Raw genomic sequence first — 15,235 nt, forward strand, 5'->3', positions numbered from 1 at the left:
AGTTCAAAGCAAAGTCATTTAATGAAATGATATAGTAGAAAAAGGAAATAAAACATTTTTCTCATAAACCTTAGGCACCCTCTTCCATAAATACACAAACAAGCAGTAGGAAGTATAAACAAACAATGCACAAATAGAGATGTATATACATAGAAAATACATGGTTATTGGGTCTATCTATATCCCAAGGAAATTATCAAGGAGGGAAAAGGACCCACATGTGTAAAAATATTTGTAGCAGCTCTTTTTATAGTAGCAAAGAATTGGAAAATGAGTAGATGCTCATCATATAGGGAATGGCTGAACAAGTTGTGATATATGAAGATAACAAAATATTATTGTTCTATAAAAAATGATGAACAAGCTGATTTTGGAAAGGCCTGGAAAGATTTACACGAACAGATGCTGAGATAAATAAACAGAATCAAGAATACATTGTATGATCAAGGATGGACAGAAGCAGCTACACCCAAAGAAAGAACACTAGGAAATGAATGTAAACTGCTTGCATTTTTGTTCTTCTTCCCGGGTTATTTATACCTTCTGAATCCAATTCTCCTTGAGCAACAAGAAAACTGTTCGGTTCTGCACACATATATTATATCCAAGATCCACTGCAATCTATTTAACATGTATAGGACTGTTTGCCATCTTTGGGGAGAGGGCGGAGGGAGGATGGGGAAAAATCGGAACAGAAGTGAGTGCAAGGGATAATGTTGTAAAAAACTACCCTGGCATAGGTTCTGTCAATAAAAAGTTATTAAAAAAAAAAAAGAATACATTGTACACAATAACAGCAAGAATGTGCAATGATCAACTATGAAAGACTTGGTCTTTCTCAGTGCTTGGTGATCCAAAGCAATCCCAATAGACTTTGGACAGAAAATACCATCTACATCCAGAAAAAGAACTAAGGAGACTAAATGTAATTCAGCACATGCTATATTCATTTCTTTTTTCTTTTTTTTTTTTTTTTTATCTCTCCCATTGTTTTTCCCTTTTGCTCTGATTTTTCTCTCCCAACATAATTCATAAAGCAATGTGTACTAACTAAAAATAAATAATTTTTCTAGGGGGAAAAACCCAATAACCCATTTGTAATTTCTGCTTGTTTTTACTTGGTATTAAATTGCCAATAAAGATTTTTTTAATGTTTATAATCAAATTTTAAAAAAAGAAAATTCATGACTAGGATAGGGACCATAGCATATGTTTGGCCCAAATGTTCACTGAGAGAGATGGACACAAAGGAAACACAAGTGGCCAAGGCTCACATATATGGAGGGGCAACCCATGTCTCCAATTTCGAAGAGTCTTAAATATCTTCTAGTAATATCTTCATGCTATTCCTGCTGGACTTGTTCCCTGATAGTCTCTTTTGGAGACGCTGGCTCCCACCTACTAGCCATGTGATATCAGGGCTTCTCTCTGCTTCAGGTTTCTGTTTTCTGACTTCAGCTGAAATCCTTAATAGTACTATCTTTTCATCATGAGAAAAGTATTCTGCGATGCTTTTGGTTAAGCTGGTAGCATTTTAAAAAGTTGTTTCAGAAAAGCTGTTGCCTTCACTTCAGCTATATAGTCCACAACTAGCCTTTCTCAGCATTTTTCCTTTAGGAGTTGTTTATCTGTCCTCTTTGAGATTCTTGGCTAGAAGGCTTCTGTGTCCTCAGCAGGACATTTCCCCCCAGACATCAACTCCATTAATTGTTTTTTGTTGTTGTTGTTACTGTTGTTTTTAACTGCAAAACCTTTTCCCTCTTGCATGTAGGTGAAAGGATTGGGGAAAGATAGAGATAAAACTGACCAGGGTGAGAAAAGCTTTTGTCTTTTCTGTTCCCCCATTTACATTCTGAAGCTTTCATATGTAGATATAATCAGTCAAAGTCTGAGAGTTCTCTCTTTCATAAATATGATACCAGGTTTGAAGTGCTGAAGACAGAGGAAGAGATCCAGACAAAGTGCTCTAGGAAAATTTGAGGTGGGGGAAGGAGAATGGGAAATTAAGAAAGTCTGCACAAAAGAGGTAGCACCAGAATTGAATTATATTTTCATTTCAACTCCTTTCTGGTGTATTTCTTTTCCTTTCCTATTTTTTTGCTCCCCCCCCCCTTTTTTTTTTGCTTCTTCCTTCTACCTTTCTCTTTCAATCCCTTTCTCTCCTCCAAAATTTTTTCCACTTAAAATTATTTTATTTTTTCCAATTACATGTAAAAACAGTTTTTAAGATTCACTTTTGTAAGATTTTGAATTTCAAGTTTTTTCCCCTCTCCCTTAACTCCCCCTTCCCCAAGACAGCAATAATATAGATTATATTATATATAATCATATTAAACATATTTCCATATTATGCTTGTTATAAAGAAAAATCAGAACAAAAGGAAAAAACATGAAAAAGAAAAAGCAAACAAAATAAGTGAAAATAGTATGTTTTCCTCCATATTCAGTCTCCATAGTTCTCTGGATGTGAATGGCATTTTCTGTCCTAAGTCTATTGGAATTGTCTTGGATCACTGTTGCTAAGAATCATAGTTGATCATCACATAATCTTGTATTTATTGTGTACAATATTCTCCTGGTTCTGCTCACTTCACTCACAATCAATTTATGTAAAATTTTCCAGACTTTTCTGAAATCATCCTGCTCATCATTTCTTATGGAAAAATACTATTCCATTAAATTCATTTATCACAGCTTATTCAGCTATTCCCCAATTGATGGGCATCCATTCAATTTCCAGTTCCTTGCCACTACAAACATTTTAAAAGATCTCTTATGATCTCTTTGGGATATAGACCCTGTAGCGACACTGCTACATCAAGAGGTATGCACTGGTTGATAGCTCTTTGAGCATACTTCCAAATTGCTCTCCAGAATGCTTGGTTCACTACTCCATCAGTGAAGCGTTAGTGTCCCAGTTTTCCCACATGCCCCCCACATTTATCTTTTCCAATTATCTTAGCCAATCTGATAGGTGTAAGATGGTTCCTCAGAGTTATTTTAATTTGCATTTCTCTAATCAATAATGATTTAGAGCATTTATTAAAAATATGACTACAGATGGCCTTAACTTCTTCATCTGAAAATTGTCTGTTCATATCCTTTAACCATTTCTCAATTAGGGAATGATTTGTATTCTTATAAATTTGACTCAGTACTCTAAATATTTTATAAACATCTCTCTTTCAACATTGCCAATTTCTCCAACATTGAGAGAACTAAGGCAGTAATGAAAATTTAATCCCTTCCTGAAAAGGAAACAGATACATATTTTTCCTATACCTTGATAGATTGTTTGGTATTCTGTATCTTTCTGTCCAGTTCTCCAGTAAAGTAGAATGGTAGATAAATGTTGGGCTAGAGAAAGAAAGATCTGGATTCAAATTCCCCCTCAAACACTAAACTGCGTGATTAAAGGCAATCATTTAACCTCTCTTGATTCCAGTACCTCCCTAAGATTGTGATCAAAGTTATTGATAGGTTGTCATCTTCACTGATAGTATTCCAACCCCAGATGCTTCCTCCCTGATGAAATCAAAGGAAGATTTGAAACATACATACATAATCTGCCAGGAGTAGGTTAATAATTGCTTGTTGGATTAGAGCAGGACTCAGGGAGATCTTTTGCTTCCATTTCATTCCTTTCACTTCAAATGAAAGTAACCTTTCACTTGAAGATGGCAACCATCTGCATTTTTCCTCTCTGTGCCAGCCAAGAAGCAAAAATACTTTCCCCAGTTGCTTCTACTATTCAACTCTTCCTGTCACTGCCCCAAATCCTTCAGAGGCAGAAGCCAGACTCATCTATTACCTCAGTCTGTACTCTGTGACCTATCTCGGTCAATGCCAAAGGATCAATGGGAGCTACCCAAGTGGGAGCTGCCCTATTGGTGGAGACCAGAGCTCCTCGCACATGATTGACTGGTCGGTAGTTGCATAATTTTCCATTACTTTCCCACTGCAGAAATAGAAGCATTGTTGAGGTCTTCAGGGCTATCTATTCAGTTACTGCAGAATGGCATAGCCAAGTGAATGAATAATCCAGGTCCGTTGTTTCTGGGTCTTCATCCAGATGCTGTTGCTAACTGGTATCATCTTTTAAAGGCAAGCAAAAGTTGTAGGATTTAGGGCAATGAAGACTGTAGAATCACAGGGCTAGGCCATAGAGGACATTTACTCCAACTTTGTCATTTTTCAGAGAAGGTTTGGAGGTTGGAGGTTAACCTTTGGAGGTGAAGTAACAACCGTGAGATCACAAAAGTGGGAAGCCATCTAGTCTAACCATCTTGTTTGGCAGAAAAGGAAATCAGAGACCGGAGTGGTGAAGAACTTGGCCAAGATCACAAAAGTGGTAGAACCAAAGCTGTTTACTTCAAGTGCAATGTCCTTGCTATAAGTAGCAAGGTAGTTGGAGAGCTAGAGTTTAGGAAGATCTGACTTCAAATCTGTACTCTAACACTTAGTAGATGTGTGACCTTGAGCAAGGTACTTGATTTCTATCAACTTCTATTTTCTTATTTATACAATGGGGATCATTAATAGCATTTACCTCCCAGGATTATTGTGAGACCAAATGAGATATTTGCAAACTACTTTGCAACCCTAAAATTGTTAAATAAATGCTAGCTATTGTTACTATTACTAAATATTGCTATTTAACAATTCCATCTGTGTCTTTCTAATAAATCTGTAAATTCTTTGAGGAGGAGAACCTTATGTACTTCTGTGTTCTCACTGTGCTTTTTTACATAATTTTTGTTTACTCATTTTTCATTTGTGGTTGAACCTTTGTGACCCCATCTGGAGTTTTCTTGGCAAAGATACTAGATTGGTTTGCCATTTCTTCTCCAGATCACTTTACAGATGAGGAAACTGAGCAAATAGGGTTAGGTGACTCACCTCCTGGGGAAAAACTAAAAATAAATAAATAAATAAATATTTTAGAAATAAAATTTAAAAATGAACTTGCCCAGAGTCAAACAGCTAATAAATGTCTGAGGCCAGATTTGAACTTAGGAGAAAGTGTCTTCTTGACTACCCAGCCCCAGTACTTCATACCCTAAGCCACCTAGCTTGGTCCCCTTACACATAGTAGGCCCTTAAATATTTGTTGAATTGAATTGAAACCACATTCCTGTCAAAAGATTATGGAGCATAGAAGTTGGAAGTTCTGTTTTCATTGGCAAAGAATTCATCAAAACTTTCTTCATCTGTGGTATTAGCAATATTAACTTTATGACCATTTTAAAAGGTAGAGTCAGCTCCTGGAGGGCAGTAATTATCTCATGTTTGTATCTGTACCCTAACTTTAGATTCTGGGCACCTACTTAGTTATTTAATGAGGGGTTGCAAAAAATTTGGTAATAGTAAAAGATATTAAATATTCCACCAAGATTTAATTCTTTATGTAAAAATAATCAAGCCACATAGATTTTATTAGTATGCAAATATGCTTTCATCTTTAATAAATGATAAAATTATATGTATATCAAAGAATTGTTTTAAAATAAATTTCTTAATGATTTATTATCAGTAAATGTTTTCTTTATATACCTCTTTTATGTATCTATATGCCTGGGATCATGGAAAAATTTCTCAGGCAAAAAAGAGGTCATGAGTAAAAAAAGTTTAAAAAGACCTGGCCTAGATGACCACTTGCCTGGTATGTTGCAAGGAGTATAATTTTGGGGATGATCTGGCCACTGAAGTAAGTCTCTTTAAATCTAGCTTCTAAAATTTTGTAAATCTCTTGGCTCATATAATACTGAATTTCAGTTACCTATGTTATCCCTTTCCCCCTTTAGCTTGGAAAATTGGGAACAGATGGTACATATGAAGCTGTCTGGGCCAAGTTCAGATTAGTTTGAATGGACAGACAGCAGCAAAATGAGAAAAAGGAAATAATGGAGCCTGCGGGGCTGGAGGTCTGCTGGGCACATTAATGACCACTTAATTCCTCATGATGTCATGATTCCTTTGTGCACACAGGAAACTCACCCTGATACTATCTCTCCCTTACAGTAATAACAGCCAGATGAAGAAGCGGCCAACCTCAGCAGTGGGCTACAAGAGACCCATCAGCCAATATGCCCGGGTTGCCATGGCAATGGGGTCCCACCCCCGATACAGGGTAAGAAATTAGATAATGGAGAAGAATGGAAAGGTTTCCTGGAAAGGAACGACTCTCAGGTACCACTGATTGCTTTATTCTACTCATCGGTAGAGGCAGAATTAGAATCCAGGGTTTCTTGACTCTGAGACTGACTTTCTCCCCATTATACAATGCTGCCTCTTCTTTATCTTTTCACACTAAAAAATTCTACTCTTCATGGCACATCAGAATTTATTTTATGATACACTACGTATGTGACCACGAAGGCTTCAGGCTTCAGCTGAGCAGTAACCTGGGGGTATTCAATTAAAAAAATTCAATAAATAGCTAGACCCGGTAGCATATGCCTTCCTGCACCTGAGAGATCTGGCAGGTCTCTTGGACTTGGGAGCTCTGAGCTGCGATGGGCTAATTCAGTTGGAAGTCTGGAATCAGTAGGGTGAGCCTCTGTGAAAAGGGAGCCACCAGATTGCCTAAAGAAGGATAAACCAGCCTAGGTTAGAAACAAAGCAGGTAAACACTCTCATGCCAGTCAGAGGGAGGTTCAGCATGGTAATGGTCCCTGTATTTCCAGCCCAAGCCAGAAAGAAAACCCAGTCACACACACACACACACACACACACAGATTCAATACATATTTTATTGACACTTAAAAAAAAAAATTCTATCACTTCCCAATGACTCCTTCCCAGCCTACTAGAATCCTCCCTCACCACAAAAAAGTACAGCTAAGGAAAACATAGCAATACACTGGCCATGCCTTACAAGGCAGGGCCTGGTTTAGATTTGGGGAAACTGAATTTCCAGACCTTCCAGGCTCTTGTCCCAGGGCTGTTTGTTACCCCCATCATGGGTCAGTGTTAGCTGTGGGCAGGGCACGCCCATGGCGCCAGGCACTTCTATACCTGTATCTGGTTTTGTTTTCCCGGGTACAGGCAGAGAACATCCTATTCCTGGAACTGGACGTGTCCCCTCCAGCCGTCTTTGAAGTGGAATTCTCTCATGACCAAGAACAAGATCCTCGGGCACTGCACATGGAGAGGCTCATGCGGCTGGACAGCTTCCTTGAAAGACCTTCCACCTCTAAAGTCCGAAAGTCTAGGTCCTGGTCAGTATATCCAAAGCCAAGGGGGATGATTTGATCTAGGGACTCAGAGAACCCAAAGGGCTATTGGGAGGTACAGACTCTGAGTTCTCTAGGCAGGAGACACGTGGATGGGGAGGGAGCAAAGTAGGGGAGAATTTTGGATCGCCAGAGCTACCTGACATATCTATGTGTTCCTTCCCACCCACCCTTCCCACCAGGTGCCAGAGCCCCCAGCTGTTGCCCTCTTCCACCTCGCATGTCCCGCTGGCCTCCAGTGCTCTACGTCCCTCAACAATGCTGGCCCATGAGTGACAGCCTCCAAGGCCCATGCTGCCTGGCCTGCGGACTCTGGGGATCTGGCAGCCAGCCTCCAAACATCTCATCTGCGGCTTTGTGTGTGTGCATGTGTGTGTGTGTGTGTGTGTGTGTGTGTGTGTGTATGTGTGTGTGAAGGGGTAAGATCCTGCAGACTGTCCCCCTGCCTTTAACTGTTAGCCTCCTTTATTTATTTAATGTTATTTATTCATGGAGCTCAGCTGGTATGGGGGAGAATGACCTTCACTGAGGCCTTTGGGGCTGGCAGCAGCCACGGGCAGCTTCCTTTTCCTCTTGCCAGCATCTCTCAGATGGCCCCAGGCCAGTGCCCATATCCGCTGTCTCTTGAAGGGAAGGTGGCCAGTGCCTGAGAAGAAGTGTTCTCTGCTACACATCCCATGCCGTGGTTTCTATCTGCTTCTCTGTGGTACTCAGAGGCACCACCGATCAACATCTGATGGTGGAAGAAGGTTGGCTGCTGAGAGAGGAAAAGGAACTTCCCAACAATGGTGGTTGCTGAAGGCCTGACTAACCAGGGAACCCTGAAGTGCTGCTGAGCTGTAAGGGCTGAAGCCCGAATTCTTTGGGGCCCAGGTAGCCTCTTTCACTAGGATACTTCCAAGGACTCAAATAACCTCATTGCATCAGGTCACAACCTTCAGTTTTGATGCAGAATCCTGGCTCTTTACAAACTGTTTCCTTCATTCTCTTGATCCTTCTCTTGGATTCTGGGACCAGGGCTGAAGAAGTCACTTGTGGCCATTTATAAGAGCTCTAGTTCAAATTGAAGATATTTGGAGAGGGGGCAGTAATTGGCTCTTCAAGTCTTAAGATGGGGTGTCTTGCCACAGCCCTCAAAAGGACCCAAGCTCTAAGAAGCAGAAGGGATCTGTATCTGCCTGACTTTGGAAAAAAAAAAAAATCAGTCTTTATATCTGGTGCTTCCCTCCGTCTTTCAGCATAGGGATAGAGGAGCCTGGCACTTTCTTTACTAGCTTCGCTTAATATTATTAATTGCTTCTGAATCCAAGTTCTTTGGGGACATTGCCTTCTTGAAAATGTACCTATCCCTTTGCAGCTATCATGTGAATTAGCCCCTAGAACAGTAATTCCCAAACCTTGTTATATTGGTTGATGGTGTCTTATGTCAGATGATGTACAGAATTCTAAAACAAAAACAAAAACAAAGAAACAAACAAAAAAAAAAAAACCCACCTCAAACTTTCATTTCACTTTAACTTTTTTAAATACACATTTGAGAAGGAGGGGCAGAAATCATGAAATCAAATAAATGTTTAGAGTGTCAAGACCTTCAGAAGGTTGGGAATCACTAGTCTAGGGATTTCTTTATATCTGCCTCCATTCTTATTCTCTCCTAATTTCATGTGACTTCTTTTCATAAAAGTTTTCAGATTCTCTTGGTCATACCACCAATAGAATGGGAATCCCCATTTATTGAAGGAAACTCAAGACCCACCATACCAAATTGCATTTGGTATGTTCAGGGGGCCACTGTTCCCTCACATAGTCCTGCTCCCCAGCCCCCAGAGAAATGCACCCATCCACAGTCCCTGGTCTCTCTTACCTCTCTGAACTTTGCCTTTCTTTGGCTTGAGGTATTTTCCCTTCAAGCTTCTACCTAGTTCCCAAGTCCCTCTTCTTCGAGGGAAACAGTTATATTTTGGAGCAGGAAAGAACTTGAATCAGAAGGCTAAGCAGGAAGGTTTGACTTGGGCTGAGATGGCAACTGGCTGGAAGTTTTCCAGGTGCCATGGGAGGTAAGGGTCTATCCCTGACCATACCTCCTGGTCTTGCTATAGAAGCAAGGAAAGCCTTCTCTCTTGCTTGAGCCTTCAAAAGGTGCAGGAGATAGAGATATTGTCATCTTTTCACATTTGCTCAAGGGTGGGGACTCTTTTTCTTCAATTGCTTTGTTCATTATCTAGTCATTTGGTCCCTCTGTCTTATAGCACAATCCCTGACTTCCCCACCCCAGGTCTGAGGTTCTGGACGTGGGGTCATGAGAGGAGCTTCCCCTCTGCCTGTCACTTGTCTGTGTATGCGTGTATGTGTGTGTGTATATGTGTTTACCTCACTAAGGGGACTCTTCACATTCAGTGTAAAATATCCTGGGGTCAGGGCTGATGGGGTTGGCAAGGTCTCAGTCTCTCTCTTTTCCTTCTAATGGATCAAACATTTGATTAACAAAGTGCAGGCCTTGATTAGGACCAAATTTCTGTGCCTGTTGCTATGGTATTTATTTAGAACTACAGAGTTAAGTATGATGGCCCTCTTGTCACTCTATACATATGAATATACAGGACGTATTATAAATATATATATATAAATATTATCCTCTGTCCCCCCTGGCTTAGGATGGAGGCCTTTCTGTTGAGCTGTTGTGCACCTGCCATTTGGTGCTGCCAGCAAGCCGTCAGCCCTACTCTATTCAAATGAACAAAATCAACAATAAAGGAATGAGTATCGTTACTGAGGTGGCTGTTCGTCTTCCCTTCTGCTTTGTTTCTTTTATTTTCTCCCTCTTTTCCTTTCTTCTTTCCTTCCCTTCCTCCACTCTCTTCCCTTCCTATAAAGCAATTTGGAAACACAACTGTGATTCAGTGCTAGTAAGGAAAAGCACTCCTTGCTTGACTATGGGATTTTAGATAGGAAGAATTTTTAAAAGTCACCTTGACCACGGGGCAACTGCTCAACCTTCTGTGAACAACTTGTGGCCAGGTTCTCCATGGTCTGGGGCACGGCCTTCAGTGAGGGTGCTGATGCTCTAGGTCAGGGGATCCCCACCCACATCTCTGGAGAGCTCTCCGAACCAGAAATGGAAGGTCGCTCAATCTAATGTTGTCCCCAGACTTCTGCCATGTCTCCCCGCTTTCCATGGTTTTCCACACTTCTGGATGAGGGGGTCAAAAAATTCTCATAGCTTCAAGTACCATCTCCTCTTCAGCTCTATCAGGACTCCTTTGTCTACTTGAGGACTACTCTAGAGTTTCTTAACCTTATTGTGTTACAGATGTTTTTGGCAGTCTAGTGGAACCCAAAGACCCAATCTCAAAATGTTTTTAAATTCCTAAGATAAAATACAGAATTAAAAAAGAAATCTATACTGAAATACCATTTTCTAAAAGGCAAAGTCAAAGATCCCATGTTAAAACCACTGATACAAAGAATCTGAGGGAGAAAAAAGAACACTGACTGTGGGGGCAGAGGATCTGGGTTCTAATGCTACCACTGCACTTATTATTTGTAAGTCACTTAATCTTTTTAGGACTCATCTATAAAATAAATGGGCTGAACTCTCTTGGGTCATTTCCAATTCTAGCCCTATGGTCCTATTTATACAGTCCCACTGTTACCAGAACAAGAATTCTCTCAACAATACCCCATGTGGGCATTCAGCTTTTGCCTAAAGTTCACTCCAGCATTAGGGAAATATATTCTTTCCTAAGGTATCCCAGTCTGCTTTGGAACTCTGTCAACAAACAGTTTCCTCCACATAAGTAAAAATCTATTTGGCAACTCCTGCCTAGAACTCCCCAGTTCTACCCTAGGGGCCAAGTATAGCAAGTCAAGTCCCTCTTTCATGTGATAGTGGAGAGCAAAAAAAATAAGGGCAAATGAAAAGCATGTCCCCAGAAAAAAGATTGGAGACTTTTTGCTCCAAGTGTAGCTTTGGGAATGGGGTAGAGAGAGAAATGGGGGGAAATGGAGAGAGGAAGGATGCTATTGAAGACTAACTTTTTGGATAACTGTCTATTTTCCTGGACAAGTTGACCTGACCTTCCACTTCCTGATCATCCTCACCATCCAGCTCCAGGATCCAAGAGGATTGCCAAAACTGATCTGCGGAAATGAGACTGTGCTCTTGAAACAACTTTGGGAGGAGATGCTAAAGACATAATTCTATCCAATCCCAATCCTGTGTTCTACACATTCAGTTACACTTAAATTTAATTCATGTGTAACACAAGTCATGATGTCTTCGGTCCTCTTCAAAAATTAAAGAACAATCAACAACAATTTAATGCAGATCCTCCATTGTACTCTCATCTTCCCATCACTGCACCTTCTGCTCTCCTTGCATATCTTACTTCTCTCCTTATTCATTGTATATCAGTCTACTGGAGCCAGGAGTAGGTATTATCTACTCCTTACATCCATCATCTTTTGTCCCAATGTCTTCTCGTTGTGAGTTCTTTGTTCCCAAAGACATGGCATCAGAAAAGTAATGTCTTAACTTGAAATGAATTGGATTTAAGTGAGGCAGAGGTATGCAGAGTCATCAGCCTCACTGTTTCCTGTAGTCTTCAGAGTTTAGTGACAAGACATAGTTTAGATGGTCCCAGATACTCACACCTTAGGGCAAGCAAGGGCACAAGTGTTTGCACATGTTCTTTCTAGAAGACATTCCTCCTTGTTGCTCACAATTTCCCTTTATTTCACTACCAAAAAGCATTATTTTCCATATGAGAAGAAACCAAGATGTTAAAGGAAAGTGATTTATTCCAATTTCCTTACTAAGCTATTGACAAAGCCCAGAAAAAAAAAATCCAAGGCTTTCTGACACTTCCAAGTTAGAAATCCTATTACACCTAATTTCCCTTCCATTATAAAAGGTATAGATGATATTAGTGAATTCCCAGAACTTTATGGTAACAGGAACTGTGTATAGAGGGGCTGAGAATTCAATGAAGAGTTCAGTAAATATTGATTAATCACCTACTTTGTGAAAGACAGGTTAGCTAATTGCTTTACCTTTGTTGTTCACTTAGTTTTACAGAATTATTTATTATCCTCAATTTTGACCTCAGACACTTAACACTTCCTAGTTGTGTGATCCTGGGCAAGTCACTTAACCCCAATTGCCTCAGCAAAAAAAAAAAAAAAAAATCATATAGATAATGGGAACCGAAGCAAGATTTAAACCCAGGTCCTCTGATTCCAAAGTCAGTGATCTTTCCACTGTACAACTGGAATCCAGAATGACATACCAATGCGATTGCAGAAGGATTAAATTCAGAAAACTGTATTTATGATTATTCCTGTCATTTATTTACCACTTTACAAGTATTAACCCTCCTTTCCCCTCACAATTCTGAAAGGTATTCTTATCTTCATATAAAACCTTGTGTTCCAAATTTTTCTTCCTTCCTCCCTACTTCCTCTCTCCCCTAGACAACAAACAATCTCATATAGGTTAAACATACTCAATTCTTCTAAACATATTTCCATATTCATCATGCTGCATAAGGAAAATTAGATCAAAAGGAAAAAAATACAAAAAAGAAAGAAAAATAAGTAAACAAACAAACAACAACAAAATGTGAAAATATGCTTTGAACCACATTTGGTTTTCATAATTCTCTCTGGATGTGGATGGCTCTTTCCATCACTGGAATTGTGAGGCTAATTTTGAATTTAGGTCTTCAAGAGTCCAGGTGCAACATTCTCTCCACTGTGCTGCCTAGTAGTATCCCAGGTGCTAGCTATTTGATCAGGATACTACAGTAAGTTTACTCATATTCATTACCAGGCTACAAATGTTATTCTAATAATTAGCTTCAAACAAATATGAAAAGGTGTGGGAAAAACAAGCACTTGAGAGAGCAGAGTCTGGAGTTCACTATCTTCTAATAAAATGTACAACTCTTAAATTCAGAACTCCCTCCTCCACTCACAGAATGCCATCTTTTCCTATTCTACCATGTCATGTGTTTGTTCCAGTCCCCGTACTAAGGAAGCATGGTGTAGAAAGAGCTTTCCTTTAGAAATCAGCAAACTCACATTTTAATCCTCATAACTAGGTATGTGTTTCTGAGGAAGTTACCTTAAGACTTCATTTTTCTTACCATATAAAATGGGAATAATAATATTGTTCCTATTTACCTCATAAGGATATTCAATCAAGCATTGAATCAATAATTGCTAGTTGCCTACAAGATCACAGTTCTTGTAGGAAGAACAGTGGATAGAGGCTTGACATCAAGAAGAAATGACTTCAAATCCAGCCTCAGACACTTATTAGTTGCATGATCCAGGCAAGTCACTTGAGCTCTTTTTGCCTCAGTTTCCTCAACTACAAAAAGGGAATAATAGTTTCTATCTTGCAGGGTTGTTGTGAGATGAAATAAGAATATTCATAAAAAGTTTTTAGTTCAGTGCTTACTAAAGGTGTATTATCTTTCTTTATTTTCTATATTTTAGTCACTATGGAAGGCTCTGTAGGTTCAAAGACAAAAAAGAAACAATTCTTACTCTCAAGTAGTTTGCATTCCACTGAATGAGACAAGGTCAGCAATGTCTTAGAGATGGAGTACCATGCATACAGAAAGAAAGAAGTCTGCCTTGGCTGGGATATAGAGTGTAGGGGAAGGGACAATGTAATAATGAAAATTAAAAAGATAAATTAGAGCCAGATAATGAATGATTTTTAAAAGTCAAATAGAGAAGTTTTTATTTGATTATACAGACAAAAGGGAGCCCCTGAACTTTATTGAGAATAAAGGGGCAGCTAGATGATGCAGTGGGTAGTACACTAATCCTGAAGTCAAGAGAAAGGGAAAAATATATGCTCAGAAATCAGTGATACTCGATGTAAAGAAGAGCATGACTATCCTTCTGTATACTTGAGATCAGTAGAGTTTCTTATGTCTATGCAGATAAATAGGTGGGGAGCCCAACATAGCTCAGCCTTTCATCTCTTCAGCACTTTCTTCTTCATTCAATTATGGATTCTTCCTATTTGTTACAATATTAAGCACTCTGCAAAGAGTACTTTAGCTTTGGATTTTCACATATTCTCTTTATAAAGATGCTAAACTTAAGAGGAATCCCCTTCTTAGAGCAGTGACCATCCTGAGATGGATGGGATTAGAAGTAATCTAAATTTTAAAATATTTGCCTGGCTTTGGGCAGTTCATCTATAAAGATGTCATTCTTGCCCCCATGAAGCTTTTTACAGAAGGACTAGAGAGCCTTTTTTTCCTATCATAAGTCACTGACTTCAACTGGAGGAATGTAGCTCAGAGAATCAATTGGAAGGCTTATGTATGAAAAAAGATATGGTGTTTTTCTTCTGTTTTTCAGAGAGATATGTAAAATACTTTATCTTTTAAGCTAAAAGCAGAGAGAAAAAAACTTCATTCAATAAATATACTTTGATCTATGACTAAGAGAGGCAGAGAGGAAAGATGAGAGATGAAAAGGAAGAAGGGGAAGGGAGCGTGTGTGTGTGTGTAGTGTGTGTGTGTGTGTGTGTGTGTGTGTACATGTATATATGGAGTAGAATGAGGGAATGGAGGAAGGAAAGAAATATATATATATATTTTTTTTTTTATTTAATAGCCTTTTATTTACAGGATATATACATGGGTAACTTTACAGCATTAACAATTGCCAAACCTCTTGTTCCAATTTTTCACCTCTTACCCCCCCCCCTCCCCTAGATGGCAGGATGACCAGTAGATGTTAAATATATTAAAATATAACTTAGATACACAATAAGTATACATGACCAAAACATTATTTTGCTGTACAAAAAGAATCAGACTCTGAATTATTGTACAATTAGCTTGTGAAGGAAATCAAAAATGCAGGTGGGCATAACTATAGGGATTGGGAATTCAATGTAATGGTTTTTAGTCATCTCCCAGAGTTCTTTTTCTGGGTATAGCTAGTTCAGTTCATTACTGCTCCATTAGAAA

The 15,235-nt window shown here is 39.2% G+C and overlaps 1 protein-coding gene across 1 annotated transcript in view; it reads left to right on the forward strand.

Moving 5' to 3' along the window:
- Positions 1–10,008, forward strand: part of KIF3C (kinesin family member 3C) — a 68,185-nt gene extending 58,177 nt beyond the window's left edge. Inside the window, exons 6-8 of the mRNA XM_031951423.1 lie at positions 6,022–6,130; positions 7,048–7,220; positions 7,418–10,008. Coding sequence (XP_031807283.1) covers positions 6,022–6,130; positions 7,048–7,220; positions 7,418–7,511 — 376 coding nt within the window. The 3' untranslated portion in view covers positions 7,512–10,008. The remainder of the gene's footprint in view (positions 1–6,021; positions 6,131–7,047; positions 7,221–7,417) is intronic.
- Positions 10,009–15,235: the final 5,227 nt, after the last annotated feature.

Source organism: Sarcophilus harrisii, chromosome 2, assembly GCF_902635505.1.
Source record: "Sarcophilus harrisii chromosome 2, mSarHar1.11, whole genome shotgun sequence".
Taxonomy (NCBI): domain Eukaryota; kingdom Metazoa; phylum Chordata; class Mammalia; order Dasyuromorphia; family Dasyuridae; genus Sarcophilus; species Sarcophilus harrisii.